The sequence below is a fragment of the Alexandromys fortis genome, unplaced genomic scaffold, assembly GCF_014885135.2.
Source record: "Alexandromys fortis isolate MF-2015 unplaced genomic scaffold, M_Fortis_MF-2015_v1.1 scaffold_31, whole genome shotgun sequence".
Classification (NCBI taxonomy): Eukaryota; Metazoa; Chordata; class Mammalia; order Rodentia; family Cricetidae; genus Alexandromys; species Alexandromys fortis.
In genome coordinates, this window is record NW_026067974.1 from 1,528,039 (window position 1) to 1,542,852 (window position 14,814).

Below are 14,814 nucleotides of genomic sequence, written 5' to 3' on the forward strand. Positions count from 1 at the left end.
CCCCCCCCCCCCCCTCTTTTGAGACAGTTTCTCTGTGTAACAGTCCTGGCTATCCTGGAACTCACTCTGTAGAGCAGGCTGGTTTTAAACTCACAGCGATCCGCCTGCCTCTGCCTCCAGCTGGGATTAAAGGTGTGCGCCACCACCGAGGCTCTGCATTTTCTAGGCAGGATTTTTCACTTCTGTGTTCTCATGGTATTTGTTCTGTACCTTCTTTGTAACTTTCAGATTCTGTTGGTCTTAACTCTTTATTCCCTTAGTTTGTATTTTCCTATTCAGCCTAAATTCTTCAGTCTACATGTCTAGCTCGGATCTTGTGAGGAAAAAACACAAACCTTCAGCCTCTGATTAAACACCCACAGTCGTTTGAGACGCTATGCCAAGTAACTCATTTCACACCAAGCCCCAACTTCCTTATTTTTATTTTCTTGATTAATATCATTTCCATATATCTAATCGTAAACATTAAGCTCTAGTAGCTATGTATTTCTTTCTTCCTTTTGTGGCTGTCATTAACCAAGTCTTATCAGTTTAACTTTAAAACATCTTTTTTTTTTAAAGATTTATTTATTTATTATGTATACAACATTCCTTCCATGTATGTTTGTATGCTAGAAGAGGGCACCAGATCTCATTATAGATGGTTGTGAGCCACCATGTGGTTGCTGGGAATTGAACTCAGGACCTTTGGAGGAGCAGGCAATGCTCTTAACCACTGAGCCATCTCTCCAGCCCCCTAAAACATCTTTAAACTGAAAATAAACTCTCTAAATTATCCTTAAGGCTCTCCTTGTGTCTGTAAGCCATGGTCATACTATCTCAGAAAATTTTCTTAAAATACAGATTGGGATTGTGGGTACCTCAGTGGCAGAATACTCGGGCAGCGTGTGTGAGATCCTGACTTTGATCCTCAGTAAACAAATGTTCTCTACTATCTCTGTAATGTCAACTATTTGCTGACATACCTCACCTATGGTCCTTTGCTGATCCAAACTAACCTGATCTGCCAGGGCAGAACTAAGTGCACCTGTTCATTTAAGAGCCCAGCTTGGGGGCTGGGGATGTGGTCAAAATATTCACTTAGCACCTCCCCAAATACAAGTTAACAGAAACAAAACAAGGAAAACCTCAAACAACCAAACCCAACAGCTGAGTGAGTAAGGCAGGCACATGGTGATCTGCTTTGTACCCAGCTCCCTTTTGATGCCAGATCTCTCCACGCTGCCTGACGGGGATAACGGACCACAGACACTCTGTGTGCACTTGCTAAATTGCGTACAACCGAAGTACTAAAAACGTACCTTGGGTTTTCTTAAATTGTAGTATCCTTTATTTGTTACTTGCACTTTCCATCTAAAAAACAGAAGTTAAAAAAAGTATATTTTACCAAAAAAATATGTATTCTAGATAAGTTGACAGATGACAATTTCAATGCTATTTTATGTTTCATTTATTTTTAATTTTTTTTTTGTTTTTTTGTTTTGTTTTGTTTTTCGAGACAGGGTTTCTCTGTGGCTTTGGAGCCTGTCCTAGAACTAGCTCTGTAGACCAGGCTGGTCTCGAACTCACAGAGATCCGCCTGCCTCTGCCTCCTGAGTGCTGGGATTAAAGGTGTGCGCCACCGTCGCCCGGCTATTTTTAATTTTTTTGGTTTTTCAAGACAGGGTTATTCAGCATAGACTTGGCCATACTAGAACTTGCTCTGTAGACCAGGCTGGCCTCAAACTCACAGAGATCTGACTGCCCCTGTCTCTTGAGTGCTGGGATTAAAGGCATGCGCCATCACTGTCTGGCCCTCGATGCTATTTTAAAGCATCTGAGGATGTACCCACATCTAAGTAAGTGTGAAAATTTTAGCATAATTTATAACTGAACTATTTACAATATTAAAAACAAGACACCAGAATCTGTTATAAGTCAACTAATACAATAGTTCTTTTCACTTAAATTACATTTAGCTTGTTTTTGATTTCTTGAGACAAATTCTTAACTCCATGGCCCAGGTTGGCCTCAAATTCATGGCATTTCTCTTCTGCTTCAATCTCCCAAATGCTGGGATTACAGGGATGAGTTGCCATGCCTGACCAACTTCACTGTTTATTTACACAAATAAACAAACTCCAAACTCAAGCCATAGACTTGTTAGTACTAGTTACTAGTTAGCAGTAGTAACTTACCGGTCTAGCTTGATTCCATCTGCTTCCATTACATTTCTTAAGACCTGTGCGACCGGGATTTCTCCAGCATAGCCTGTACCCCAACCCAGGGTATTGGACAGATCGTTGCCTGTTCCCAGAGGTAAGACTGCAACCTGTGGAATGTACTTTTCTTGTCCCTAGAATACAGAAGATGTACTGCAGATTTTCTCTTTAGATTATTAGTAGCATTATAGTATTTTGTAAAATTTAAAGACTAAAGCAACAAAGACAAAAACGACAACTGTAGGTTACACTAATTTCTTAATCACAGTGTTTCATTCCTAACTATCCAAATCGGCTTCATCTAGTGGTCACCTGTTACTTTCACTGTTTTTGGGGGTGGTACTAGGGACTGACCCTACACATGTCAGGCAAGTGCTCAAGTACTGAGCCATATCATCAGCACCCATTACAGTGGTTCTTTTTGTTTGTTTGTTTTTGTTTTTTTGAGTTAGGGTTTCTCTGTGTAGCTTTGGAGCCTGCAACTAGCACTTGTAGACCAGGCTGGCCTCGAACTCACAGAGATCCGCATGTCTCTGCCTCCGAGTGCTGGGATTAAAGGCGTGAGCCACCACTGCCAGCTTTACAGTGGTTCTTAAAGACAGATACCTTAATCTTCATTTCATCAACTGCATCGAGGACCCAGCCCACAGTTCCGTCCCCTCCGCAAACAAGGACGCGAACTGAGTGATAAGGAAGAAGAGCGCACAGCTGCAGGGCTTTGATTGGGGGCGTTTTAGTTACATCGAACACCTACAAATAAAAGAACAAGGAGAGTATGTTCAGCCCACACTGTCCTTCACCTGCGGATGACTGCCCTCTATGTATTTTCCTGACAGTTCCCAGGGCCCAATCTATTACTGTGGCTCATCCAGTACACTGACCTACAAAGCAGGGACCGGCCTCATTCTACCGACTAGGACAAGGGGCCCAGGAGGCTAAATCAGTTGTGTGATTCTGCAGATGTGGAAATACAACACAAACTGAGAGCCTAAGGCTACAGGACCATTTGACTCCTTTCTGTTCACATCAAACTCTAGTGCGCTAATGGTGTAGGAGGGTCTTCTGCCTATGTGTTACTTTCATTGGTTAAGTTGGCCTAGTTGATAGGGCAAACTCAGGTAGGCAGGGAAGGCAGAACAGAATTCTGGGAGGAAGAAAGCAGAGTCAGAGAGCCACCCACCATGAAGCTGCCAGGTCAGACATGCTGAATCTTTCCCGGTAATCCATGAGCTCGTGGTGACATACAGATTATTAGAAATGGGTTGAATCAAGACATGAGAGTTAGCCAGTAAGAGGCTAGAAATAATGGGCCAAGCAGTAATTTAATCAATACAATTTGGTGTGGTTATTTTGGGTATAAACTAGTCCGGTGGTGGATGCAGCCCGCTGCTCCCCTTACAACATGCTAATCTCACCCTTAGCTAGTATTCTGTAACTTCATGCTTTAAAAACTGGCCTTGAATTTAGAGATCAACCTGCTTCCCGGCTCCGTGAACTGGGAGTATAGGTGTGTGCCATCACACTTGGATTATGTACATTCAGTTTTAATGGCGTGCCTCCCCCCATTTTAAAAATCAAGGAATAAGCCGGGCAGTGGTGACACATGCTTTTGATCCCAGCACTTGGGAGACAGACACAGGTAGATCTCCATGAGCTTGTGGCCAGTCTGGTCTACAAAGTGAGTTCCAGGACAGGCTCAAAACCTTATCTTGAACCCCTCCTAAAAAAATCAAGGTATAATTTACTTTATCAAAAAATCCCTCTCTAAAAAGGAACACATAGTTGATTTTAGTTTGTGCAACTACTATCAAAATCCAGTACATAACCCTTTTGTTTTTTGTTTTCTTTGTTTTGTTTTTTTAATAAGATGTCTCAAGGTCCCTTTACAGCCACTTCCCATTTCTAGCCCCAGGCAATCAAGAATTAATTACACTCTCTGCCTCTATTGATTTGCCCTTTCTGGACAGAACACATGAAAGCAATTACAAAGTCTGATTGATACCTTCAGCCCTGATTGATTTAGCAGTGCTTTTTAGGTTCACTTACTATCATATAGTTTGTTTCTGTCAGTCACTGAAAAGTACCCATTTTATGAAGACACAGTACGTTTATTCATTCACCAGCTGACGGAGAGTCGAGCTCTTCCATTTTTAGGCAATTATGGCTAATACTGTCATCGGACATTTGTACCCCAATCTCTGTGGGACATAAGGCTTCCTTTCCCTTGAAATGAGATTGCTGGGTGATGTGACTTTTGTTTCACTATATATTTGAAAGGCTCAAGTTTTTTTTTTTTTTAACAAGTATTATTCTTTCCTATAACTAGGTAGTGATTTAAAGCATCAATAACCATTGCATTTTAGGGAAAACAAAAGCTAAAAATGAGACTTAGAAAGCAAGGCTTTCTCTTTAGTTACCTGGACTGGATTTAACAGGATCCTAAACTCTCCCAACAGTCCTTCTCCCATGTTAGTTCCACTGCGAGAGTTGGCCAGGATTATTAATGGGGTCCACTGCTTTCCAAACTTAGAAGCCAGCTAAAAAATGAACATGGACGAAATAGGGTTAGTAGCGTCTGAGAGATGGCAAATATGAAACTTTCCTTAGTAGCAATGGTGCTATAATTTGCTGAAATAAACCTGTACTATCAACACAATAATGACAAACAAGCCCGAGAATGGCAGAGAATTTTACAGCTTGACCTTTCACTCAATGTAGACTTGCTGTGTGCATGAGTCTCCATGGAAAGAGGAGACAACCCCCTCGGATATTTTCTCCAGAAGCCCCCTCTTTCCTTTCCTGTTTTCAGACAGAATCTCACTATATAGCCTTGGTTGGCCTGGGGCTCATAGAAATCAATCAACCTACCCATCTCCCAAGTGCTAGATGAAAGGTGTTGGCCACTTACCCACCAAGAGAGACTATCTTCTTTCTTGAAATATGGTCTCCTGACGGCTCATGCAGCTTGTCAGTTATGGTAGGTTGGCTAACCAGCAAGCCCCAGGAGTACTGCCTTTCTAAGGCAGGGATTACAAATGGATGCACCATGCTCAGCCTTGAACACAGATGCTGAGGACTGAGTTTAGATCCTCACGCTTGCATGGCGAGTGCTTTTTCTCATTTTGCTTCCAAAACAGTCATTACACATGCTATGTTCAAAATTTGGAACAGTACATAGTTGGAGTATCCATTATCTGAAATGCTTAAACAGAACTATGTCTCTCCTTTTTTTTTTTTTTTTTTCTGAGACAGAGTTTCTGTACAGCCTTGGCTGTCCTGGAACTCGCTCACGGAGATCCGCCTGCCTCTGCCTCCAGAGTGTTGAGATTAAAGACGTGCACCAACACCACCTGCCCAGCAGAAGTGTTTCTTATTTTGGAGTGTTTGCACATACATAATGGGGTTACTTTAGAGACAGGATCCAAATTTAATATGAAATTACGTTTCATATGTATGTACCTTCAAACAGCACAAGGTCAGTTTTATAGGACATTTTAGTGTTCCTACATTTTGACCACAACCTGTCCTGTGATTAGGAGGAGGATTTTCTACTTGTGGTACCATGATGGTACCTTAAATTCTGGATCTTCAATGTTGGGTTAGGGATGTTCAACCTTAGTATTTGAGTCTGTCACCAGTTAATACAGTCCATGTTCTTTTAGCCATCGACAGAGTGGAGTCTGATCTTCTCTGACCTTGTTTTTCATTTCTGGATGTATTTGAGAATATACTAGCTGGCCAGGTTTTTTTTGTTGTTTTTTTTTTGTTTTGTTTTGTTTTGTTTTGTTTTTGTCTGTGATCCCCAGTTTTTTTCTTTGTTTTTTGAGGCAAGGCCTTACAGAGATCTATCTGCCTCCTGCCTCTGCCTATTAAGTACTGTGATTAAAGGCTCTTTTATTATTTTATATGTATGGGTGTTTTGCCTGCATGTATGTCTGTGTACCATATGAAAGCAAGGTCCAGAGGCCAGAAGAGGGTGTTGGATCCCTTGGTACTGCAGTTATAGCTGGTTCTGAGTCTCCAGTGGATGTTGAGAATCGAATCCTGGTCCTCTGAAAGAAGAGCCAGTGCTCTTAACTGCTGAGCCATCTCTCCAGCTCCTGGTTCTTAGTTTTTGCTATGTATTCTAGAACTTGCTATAATGACCTTAAACTTTTGGTCCTACTGCCTTTACCTCCTGAGTGCTGTTATTAAAGTCGTTTGCTATCATGATTGGCCGTGGGAACAGTTTTATGGCTTCCCATAATGACATTTTAAACCCTTTAATCTCTTATTTACTTCATTCTCATTTTTTTCTCAAACACACAGAATTAACTATCTTATATACTAACTTTAAATGAATAGATCTATAAAATAAATAAGCTAATTACCGCTTCATAATCTGTCCTTTTGTCTTTACGCATCTGGTTAATGGACGCCAAATAACCTGGTGGGATGATGAGATTTCTGAATTCTCCAAAGTCACACTTTTCATTCTTTAAGCTGCTCTTCATGCACTCATCATGGACTGTTTTCTGGCACCAAATGCACCTGAGGAAAGAAGAAACAGCCATCGGTTCATTGTAAACCGGTGTTCCTAATCCACAAACCACATTTCTGTCAAAAGGTAAAACAGTGTATCCACACAAAAATAAATGTAATTTTAAAAACTGCACAAAAAATACTACCTATGATCATGCACAATTTCTCAGGGTGATTTTGTATCATGATAGACACCTGTAGGTACAACCCCCTAATAAGGTCAACTTAGAACAACAGCCGTAATTAGCAATGTGTAGGCTTTCGTTTAAACCTGTCTGACACCTGCAGTTCCTCAGGTCTGGTTTGGAAAACTGTCAACTTGCACATAGAGAGGAAAGCATCCCATTTCTTTTAGGAGCAGATAAACAGTTCCATGTCTGCTTCTGAAACAAAGACAGAGCGTGCGTATTCAGATTTGTCTCTGTATTGAGTACCAGTGCCAGTGACAGGCAGGGAACAGTGTTGGCAAGACTTAGGCTTTCTATTATTAATCTGCTAAGCTATTTAATTCCCTCACAGATAAGTCAGATCTGACTGAGCAAAAGCAGGCCACCAGAGCAGGACAGAATTAACTAATCTAACAAACACTTCTCTGCCAGATGTTATCTCCTGGTCTTCTATTTTAAAGGTGGTTTTTTTTTCTCCTTTTGGATGTTGAGATTTGTCAAGTAATTATTGTTTACTCAAGAGTTCTACTGATGGCTAAAAATAGATACCTGCACAATGAGACAATTATAACACAACTTGCTCATGCCATTTATAAAGACTGGCTTCTAACGTCAGAAACTGTAATAGAAGGTTACACAGTAGACGTGAATACACCCATCTACTGGCTGCTTACAGCTAATAACTCCTGAATATGTTATCACTGTTTCTGAGCAAAGATGCTGCTATTTGATCCTCTCTGGCCTTGAACTCTCAATCCTAATGCCTCAGGTTCCAGACTGCTGGGGCTATAGGCAAGTGCCACCAAGTATGAGTAATTTTCCTCCAGTGCTGGGGATGGAATCTAGGATTTGTATATGATAGTCAAGTGTTCTTATTACCTACCTACCTACATCTACAGCTCAGCTAACTCTAACCTACTATATTGTATTTATTTTTCCCCATATCACATTTATTTGCGGGGAAAAGGGTCAAATTTGACCACCAATTTTTAAGCTAAATAAGACTATGTGATGGAGGAGGGTCATCTTTCTCCGCAGCTCCTATTTCAACAACTATGAGACACTGATCTACTTAGCTTCCTGGTTTCACACCTGCACAGTTAATCAGATGTGGCATATAAACAAACTGTCACCACCACAGAGACAAGCATAAGGGATACATAATTTCCCATTCGGAAGTATTGTTCTTGTGTCAAAAAAAGAGAAAGAAACCAAAACAACAAACAAACACCCGCCCCCAACACACAAAACAAAAAAACCAACCCCAAACCAAAAACTGTTATGTTGAAAAAACAAGGGCAGGGGCTGGGGAGATGGCTCAGCAATTAAGAGCACCTTTACTCTTGCAGAGGACCAGGGTTAGATTCCCAGCAACCACCTGGTAGCTCACAAATTATCTGCAACTCTAGTTCCAGGGCTTCTGATATCCTCTTCCCCTTGGGGGTACCAGACACACAAGCAGTACTGAGACATACATGCAGGAAGAACACCCACATATAAAATAAATCTAGCCTCCTGAAGAAGAACCCCAAACCAGGGCAGAGTCTAGGTTAGGCCTCATGGCACAGGCTAACACATGATGATGGTGGCCTTATTGTATATTATTATTGAACATAACCTGCAGGATAACCACTGCAGTACTTCCTAATAACTTCCCCTGGGAAGAGAAGTAAAACTACAGATGGGGAAGACATGAATGTCTAACTAACCCTCTGTGTGTGTGTGTTGCTTTAGCTTCTAAAAACTAGAATATATTCATGATTTTTTTTTTAGACTTAATTTTATTGTATGTGCATTGGTGTCTTGTTCGCATTCATTTCTGCATGAGGGTGTTACATTCCCAGAAACTGTAGTTACAGACAAGGGTGAGCTGCCGTATGCGTGCTGGGAATTGAACCTGGGTTCTCTGGAGGAGTAGTCCGTGCTCTTAACCACAGAGCCATCTCTCCAGCCCGATGAATTTCTTTAATGAATTTCTTTATGCTTGAGAATTTAGGAATCTTAGAAAGGTATAAATAACACCATCGACAATTCTTCTGGAGACATATTCCCAATTTTATAGTACAAGATGCTTTTCAGGTAGGAGCGTGATCTGTGTGTATTGGACTCTGCATTTCTTCCAAGTTGATATCACACATATTTTCCTAAGCTATTTTTTTTAAATCATGGTTTAGAAAGAAACATGTAATATTATATTATATGTACTATTTCATAACTTATTCAATCTTTTTTTTTCCTGTTAAAACCTTTTCAACCAGGCAGCAGTGGTACACTCCTTTAACCCCAGAACTGGGAGGCAGAGGCAGGCAGATCTCTGTGAGTATGAGTCCAGCCTGGTCTATAGAGCGAGGTCCAGGGCAGCCAGGGCTACACAGAGAAACCCTGTCTTGAAAAACCCTTTAAAGAGAGGATGGACAGATGGATCAACAGCTAAAGAATGTGTACTGCTCTTGAAAAGGACCCGAGTTTGGTTCCCAGCACCCATGCTGGGAGGCTTACAATCACCTACAACTTCGGCTCAGGTGTGTGTGTCTGAGTGTCACCCTCTTTGGCCTCTGGGTGCTCATGTGTACATACCCCCACCCAGAGTCACACAGAGACACACAGCAGCTGGTACCACCTTCTGCTTCAGCTCTTGGGAGTGTGTGTGTGACTTTCTATTTGTTGGAAATAAGACCCATCACACAGTGAGATCCAGACAAGGCTCTGACAAGGCTAAGTGTCAGAAATCTCGGGATCCTGTCCTGTTTTATCTTCAATATTCTCAACCGTTAAACACGAGAGAGCAAATGATTTGCAGAGCAGCGCTGCCGTCCACCGACCTCCTACGCAGAAGCCTCGTTCAGACGCCATTCCGCACGCAAAAAGCACTCTTCAGTGTACGTGCGGAAGCCTTAAAAACATGCTCAGTTTAACTCAGGTGACTCACCTGAAAGATCTGACGACAAAATATTCCTTTCAGGGCTGGTGAGGCCCACTCGCCTGATTACTTGCTAGAGTGGCAGGCCTCCTGCGGTGGAAGGGAATGCAGGCCACAAAGTTCTGTCTTCTGAGCCCCACATATACAATTCATTACAAATGTGCACCCCCCACACACAAATAAACAAATGGCAAACATAAAATAAATACTCCGTTTTTGTCTTGTATGTCAAACACTTCACTATGATACCAAGAGCAGTGTTTGCAAAAGAAACTTGGAGCTCTGCTTTGGGATAACCCTTGTTTTCATAGTTCTAAACCAACAGCCGGCTGGTTTGTAACTAGAATAAAGTTACTGTGTGTGCCCTTCAGTTTTCCTTATATAAAATGGGGTGCTACAGAGTAGCCACAAGGCAGGCGGCAATTAAGAGGCCTTGGATGAAAATTAAGAGCTCTGGCAGGGGTGGGAAGGTGGTGGCGAGTTCGGTTGGCAGAGTACTTGAGAAACGTGTGCAGGGGCTTTGAGGTAGATCCCCAGCACCTCTTGAACTGGCCTGTCATCTCAGCACGGGGGGAGGTGAAGGCAGAAGGATCAAAAGATCAAGGTCATCCTCTGTTATCCAGAAAGTTTGAGGCCAGCCTGGGGTATAGGAGACCTCCATCTCCAAAACGCGAAAACAAAGCATCTAAAGGGGGTCTGCCGTGAACGCCAGGGATGCTTGTGAGCGAGCGGTTTAGGCCATTTGCTGCGATGAATTTAGGTCTCTAGAGCGAGTGTTTGCAATCCTGCCCGCCCCCGCCCCTTCCAGACACAAAGGCCATACCTGTAATCGCAGAGCTTAGGCTGGCTGCCGCACTGCTGCTTGCAGACGACACAGTAAGAGCACAGGGGCACGTTGCCGCGGATCCAGTGGTGAGGCATGACATCTGTGGCCCGGCCGTCGTTCTTGAGCATGATCTCCTTGCACGGGAAGCGCTTGTCCGCCTTCTTGAGGCAGCCCTCGTCCACGCGGAGCCCGCAGCAGTCGCAGAAGGCTCCCTGAAGGATGTGCTGCCCGCACACGCAGCAGTAGGTGGGGTGGCTGAACAGGTCGGTGTCACGCCAGCAGTGCTTGCTCTTGCGGAAGATGTCCCTGCGATGCAGTTGCCGGCGCGACCGCTGAAGGCTACACCAGAAGGTGATGAACACCGGCAGCAGCACGGAGAACAGCGTCCATAGGACCAAGTGGCCATCGGGAAGCAGGCTCTGGCTGGGCGGACTGGTCCGCCGGTCCCCCTCCATCTTCCCAGGCTGGGGCGTGGCCTAGGGAGCGGCCAGGTCCAGAGGGCTCGCCTTCAGGACTCACAGCATGGGGGTTGCGGCTGGCTCGCCTTCGCAGCGCGCGGCCTCGGCCCCCCGGGCCCACACTCGCGGGCTCCGTCCAGCACAGGCCAGGCCCGCCGCCACCGCGCTCGCAACGGCCGTCCCGCGGGGCCTCGCCCGCGCCCCTCTCGCGAGGTCTCTGAGACCTCCGCCGGCTCGCGCGGCCCCGGGTTCCACCTGCAGTCAGGCCCGCGATCGCCTTCCCACCCTCACGCAGCGAGATCCGCGTGGGGGTGAGAAGGCCGCGCCTCTGGCGCGCACCTGCGCAGTCCGCATGCTGGTCCTCTGCGGTAAGGGATGGGCGGAGCCTGACGCTCCCAGGGAGTGGGCGGAGTCGGATAGGATAAGGCCTATGGCGGCGCATTCCGCTGGTGGACGGAGTTAGAGAAAGGTGGGGCCTGTGAAGAGAAAGCGCATTTATAGGCGGGACGGGATGTAGGGCGGGGCCCGCGGCGGCGCTCCCCCTTGAGTGGGAGGGGTCAGGTATGTGGGCGGAGCCAGATCTGGGGGCGAGGCGGAGACTGGAGGTGGGCAGGAATGTTGAATGACCGCATTGAAAAGGATGAACACCCTGAAAGCGAAGACCCTGAAAACACACATTTATTGTGTGGAATGAGATTTCTCAAACTTTTGAAACCACAGGAAGTTCTGCCATAAACAATTTACAGTATTTGACCTTCAGCCTCACCCACTTCCTCGCCGATGGAGGTGGAATTGACATGGTTATGGATGTTGGAATGGAGAAAACTCTCTTTTGAAAGTGTAATGTTCTGAGTGGTACAAGTAAAAGATTGCCAAAAGTCACCAGTGCTCTTGCTCTCTCTCTGTATTTACTTATTTATATATTGGTGCTGGGGATTGAACTCAGAGGTATCACATGCTAGACAACACTACACTGAGCTTCCCCTAGACTACTTACTGGTATTATTACACACATACTGAATGATTGCTAGGTGACAATTACTAGGTGGGAAGTCCCAACGCTCAGAGGGCATCAGGCCTGTAGAAACCTGTCTAGCTAGAATTATTAAGGGGGTTGGGGGGTAGTGATGCATGCCTTTAATTCCAGCAGTGGAGAGGCAGAGGCAGACAGATGTCTGAGTTCGAGGCCAGGCTGGTCTACAGATGAGTTCCAAAGAAAAAAAAGACAGAAAGGAAGGAAGGTAAGAAAAGGGAGAATAAAAAAAAAAAAGAATTACTAAGGGCTAGAAAGATGGTTCAGAGGTTAAGAGTTCTTACAGAGGAATTGAATTTGGTTCTCTGGTAGCATTACAACTCAAGCTCCAGGGGAATCAGACGCCCTCTTCTGGCCCTCTCTGGATTCTGCATGCATGGGACACACACACACACACACACACACACACACACACACACACGCTGGGTATGGTGGCCTGGCCTACAGAGGAGGATGGATCTCTGTGAGTTCAGGGCCAGACCGAACTACATAGGCAAGGTCAACCCCATCCATAACAGCTTACCACATCCCAAATCATTTTATTTTACTTTGGCCATCTATGAGCCAGCGGAATGCTTCAACAGGTAGAAGTCGACACCTGACAACCTCAGTTTGATTCTTGGGACCCACAGGTGGAAGAAGAGAAGTGACTCCTGCAAGTTGTCTGTGGTAATTTGGATAAAATATGCCCCCCCAAGGGAGTGGCACCATTAGGAAGTGTGGCCTTGTTGGAGGAAGTGTGTCACTATGGGGGGTGGACTTTGAGGTCTCATATGTTCAAGCCACACCCAGTGAGATAGACCACCTCCTATTGTCTGTAGTCAAGGTGTAAGAACTCTCAGCTCCTTCCCTAGCACCAGGTCTACCTGCATGCTGCTTTGCTTCCCAACCTGACAGTAAAGGGGCTAAACCTCTGAAATGGTAAGCAAGGTACCCCAATTAAATGTTCTCCTTTATAAGAGTTGCTGTGGGCATGGTGTTTCTTCACAGCGAGAGAAACCCTAAGACGTTGTCCTGTGACCTCCAAATATTCTCTGTGCCATTTGAGGACCCCTCCCCAACATAAATAAATAAAATTTGGAAAAAAAAAAAGCATTTCTTTGGTCATCCAGGTCAGCTTCAGCCTAAGCCATGAAAGAGTTTCTGTATTTGTTTATACTCCTGTGGGAATCTTGCCCTGGGGTTCTAAAATGTAGGCTCTGATTCTCCCTTTCTCAGGAAAGAGGCCTGAGATGCTTATCCCTTTGAGACAGTTTCACTATATAAGCCAGGCTGGCCTCAAATTTGTGTCAGTCATTGTTGTGGGCTATTTGATTGCACTGTGAAACCTGAGACTGTGCTAATAAAATCAACCTTGCATCAGGAGGTGAAGCCAGCAAATAGTTGACAGGAATTGGTTGTAGAGAGAAAGAGGACAGGAAGATGAATATAAAGACACACAGGAAACACAGGAAGGGGTAGGGAAGGACTTAAGAGTTTTGCCTTGGTCAGCTGGTTGCTTCTCAGCCTCTCTGAGCTAGCAGGTTTTCACCCCGTTATCTGACTTCCGTGTTTTATTGGTAGAAAGAACAATAGAGAATTAGTTAAAAACTCCATCGGCAGCAGAAGGGCGCTGACTACAGGGCTGCAGGGTCACATATGGTAGTTAAAATAGCAGCAGCTTCAGGTCTAACTGGGAAGCTGACGGAGAAACAAGTCCTCCTGCCTCTGGCTCTCAAGCGCTGGGAATACAGGCAAGTACCACTTTGTCTGGCGGTGGGAGTCTGCCTTTCCAATAGCTATCAGATGGTGAGCTAGCCTAGCATCACACTGTGAGTCTGAGTCTGGCATACCTAGCAGTCTGGAATTGGAAGATGAAGATGCAGTTGGTTAAATGGGAAGATGATCAGATGGGCTGGGGAGTGCTGGGAGGAGAGCCCCGCCCCTCACATGTGGGATTCCTGCCGCCTAGGCTCATGTTCCACCCTGGTCCTACATCCTTATCTGTAACATGAGTGAGTGTGAGAGGGTCTCTGCAGCGTTCCTGCTGCTCTGTCCACTGGCACGGTGTGCGCTAGTCACCATTTCCTCTAAATCCTTCTGGGTGCAGAACCCTTACAGGTAATAATGGGCCAAGCAGTGATTTAAATAATACACTTTCTGTGTGATTATTTCGGAACTAAGCAGCCCCTTGCAACATATATACACACAATAAAGAAAAAAGGACCGGTGGTGGTAGCGTACACCTTTAATCCCAACACTCGGGAGGCAGAGGCAGGTGGATCTCTGTGAGTTTGAGACCAGCCTGGTCTGCAAGAGCTAGTTTCAATTCCAGGACAGGCTCCAAAGCTACAAAGAAACCCTGTCTTGAAAAACCAAAGGAAAAAAAAAAAAAAAAAGAAAGAAAAAAAAAAAGTAACGTTTAGTGGCTGCATCATATTCCATTCTGTAATATAATATTCGATACCGCCCACACTTTATGTTACTCCTACTTCCAGAACTAGTGAAGTTGTTGCTAGCGTATGCTGTTACAAACATCCCCCTGTCTCATGTGATTTCCTGAGGGTCTCACATCACTGTGGCGGGTTAACGCTTATGAAAAAGTCCTGAAGACTAATATTCTGAGTGCGGTGGCGCACCACTGCTCCCTCACCAGGGAGGGTTCCTTCAAATCTGAGGCCAGTCTAGTCTCTATAGTGATAGCAAGGC

At 44.8% G+C, this 14,814-nt stretch overlaps 1 protein-coding gene across 1 annotated transcript in view; it reads right to left on the reverse strand.

The window, feature by feature from the left end:
• Dgke (diacylglycerol kinase epsilon) overlaps positions 1-11,441 on the reverse strand; it is a 22,140-nt gene extending 10,699 nt beyond the window's left edge. Inside the window, exons 1-6 of the mRNA XM_050156784.1 lie at positions 10,633-11,441; positions 6,572-6,731; positions 4,619-4,738; positions 2,808-2,951; positions 2,178-2,335; positions 1,302-1,353 (exon numbers count right to left, since the gene is read on the reverse strand). Of these exons, the coding sequence (XP_050012741.1) occupies positions 1,302-1,353; positions 2,178-2,335; positions 2,808-2,951; positions 4,619-4,738; positions 6,572-6,731; positions 10,633-11,090 (1,092 nt within the window). The 5' untranslated portion in view covers positions 11,091-11,441. The remainder of the gene's footprint in view (positions 1-1,301; positions 1,354-2,177; positions 2,336-2,807; positions 2,952-4,618; positions 4,739-6,571; positions 6,732-10,632) is intronic.
• Positions 11,442-14,814: the final 3,373 nt, after the last annotated feature.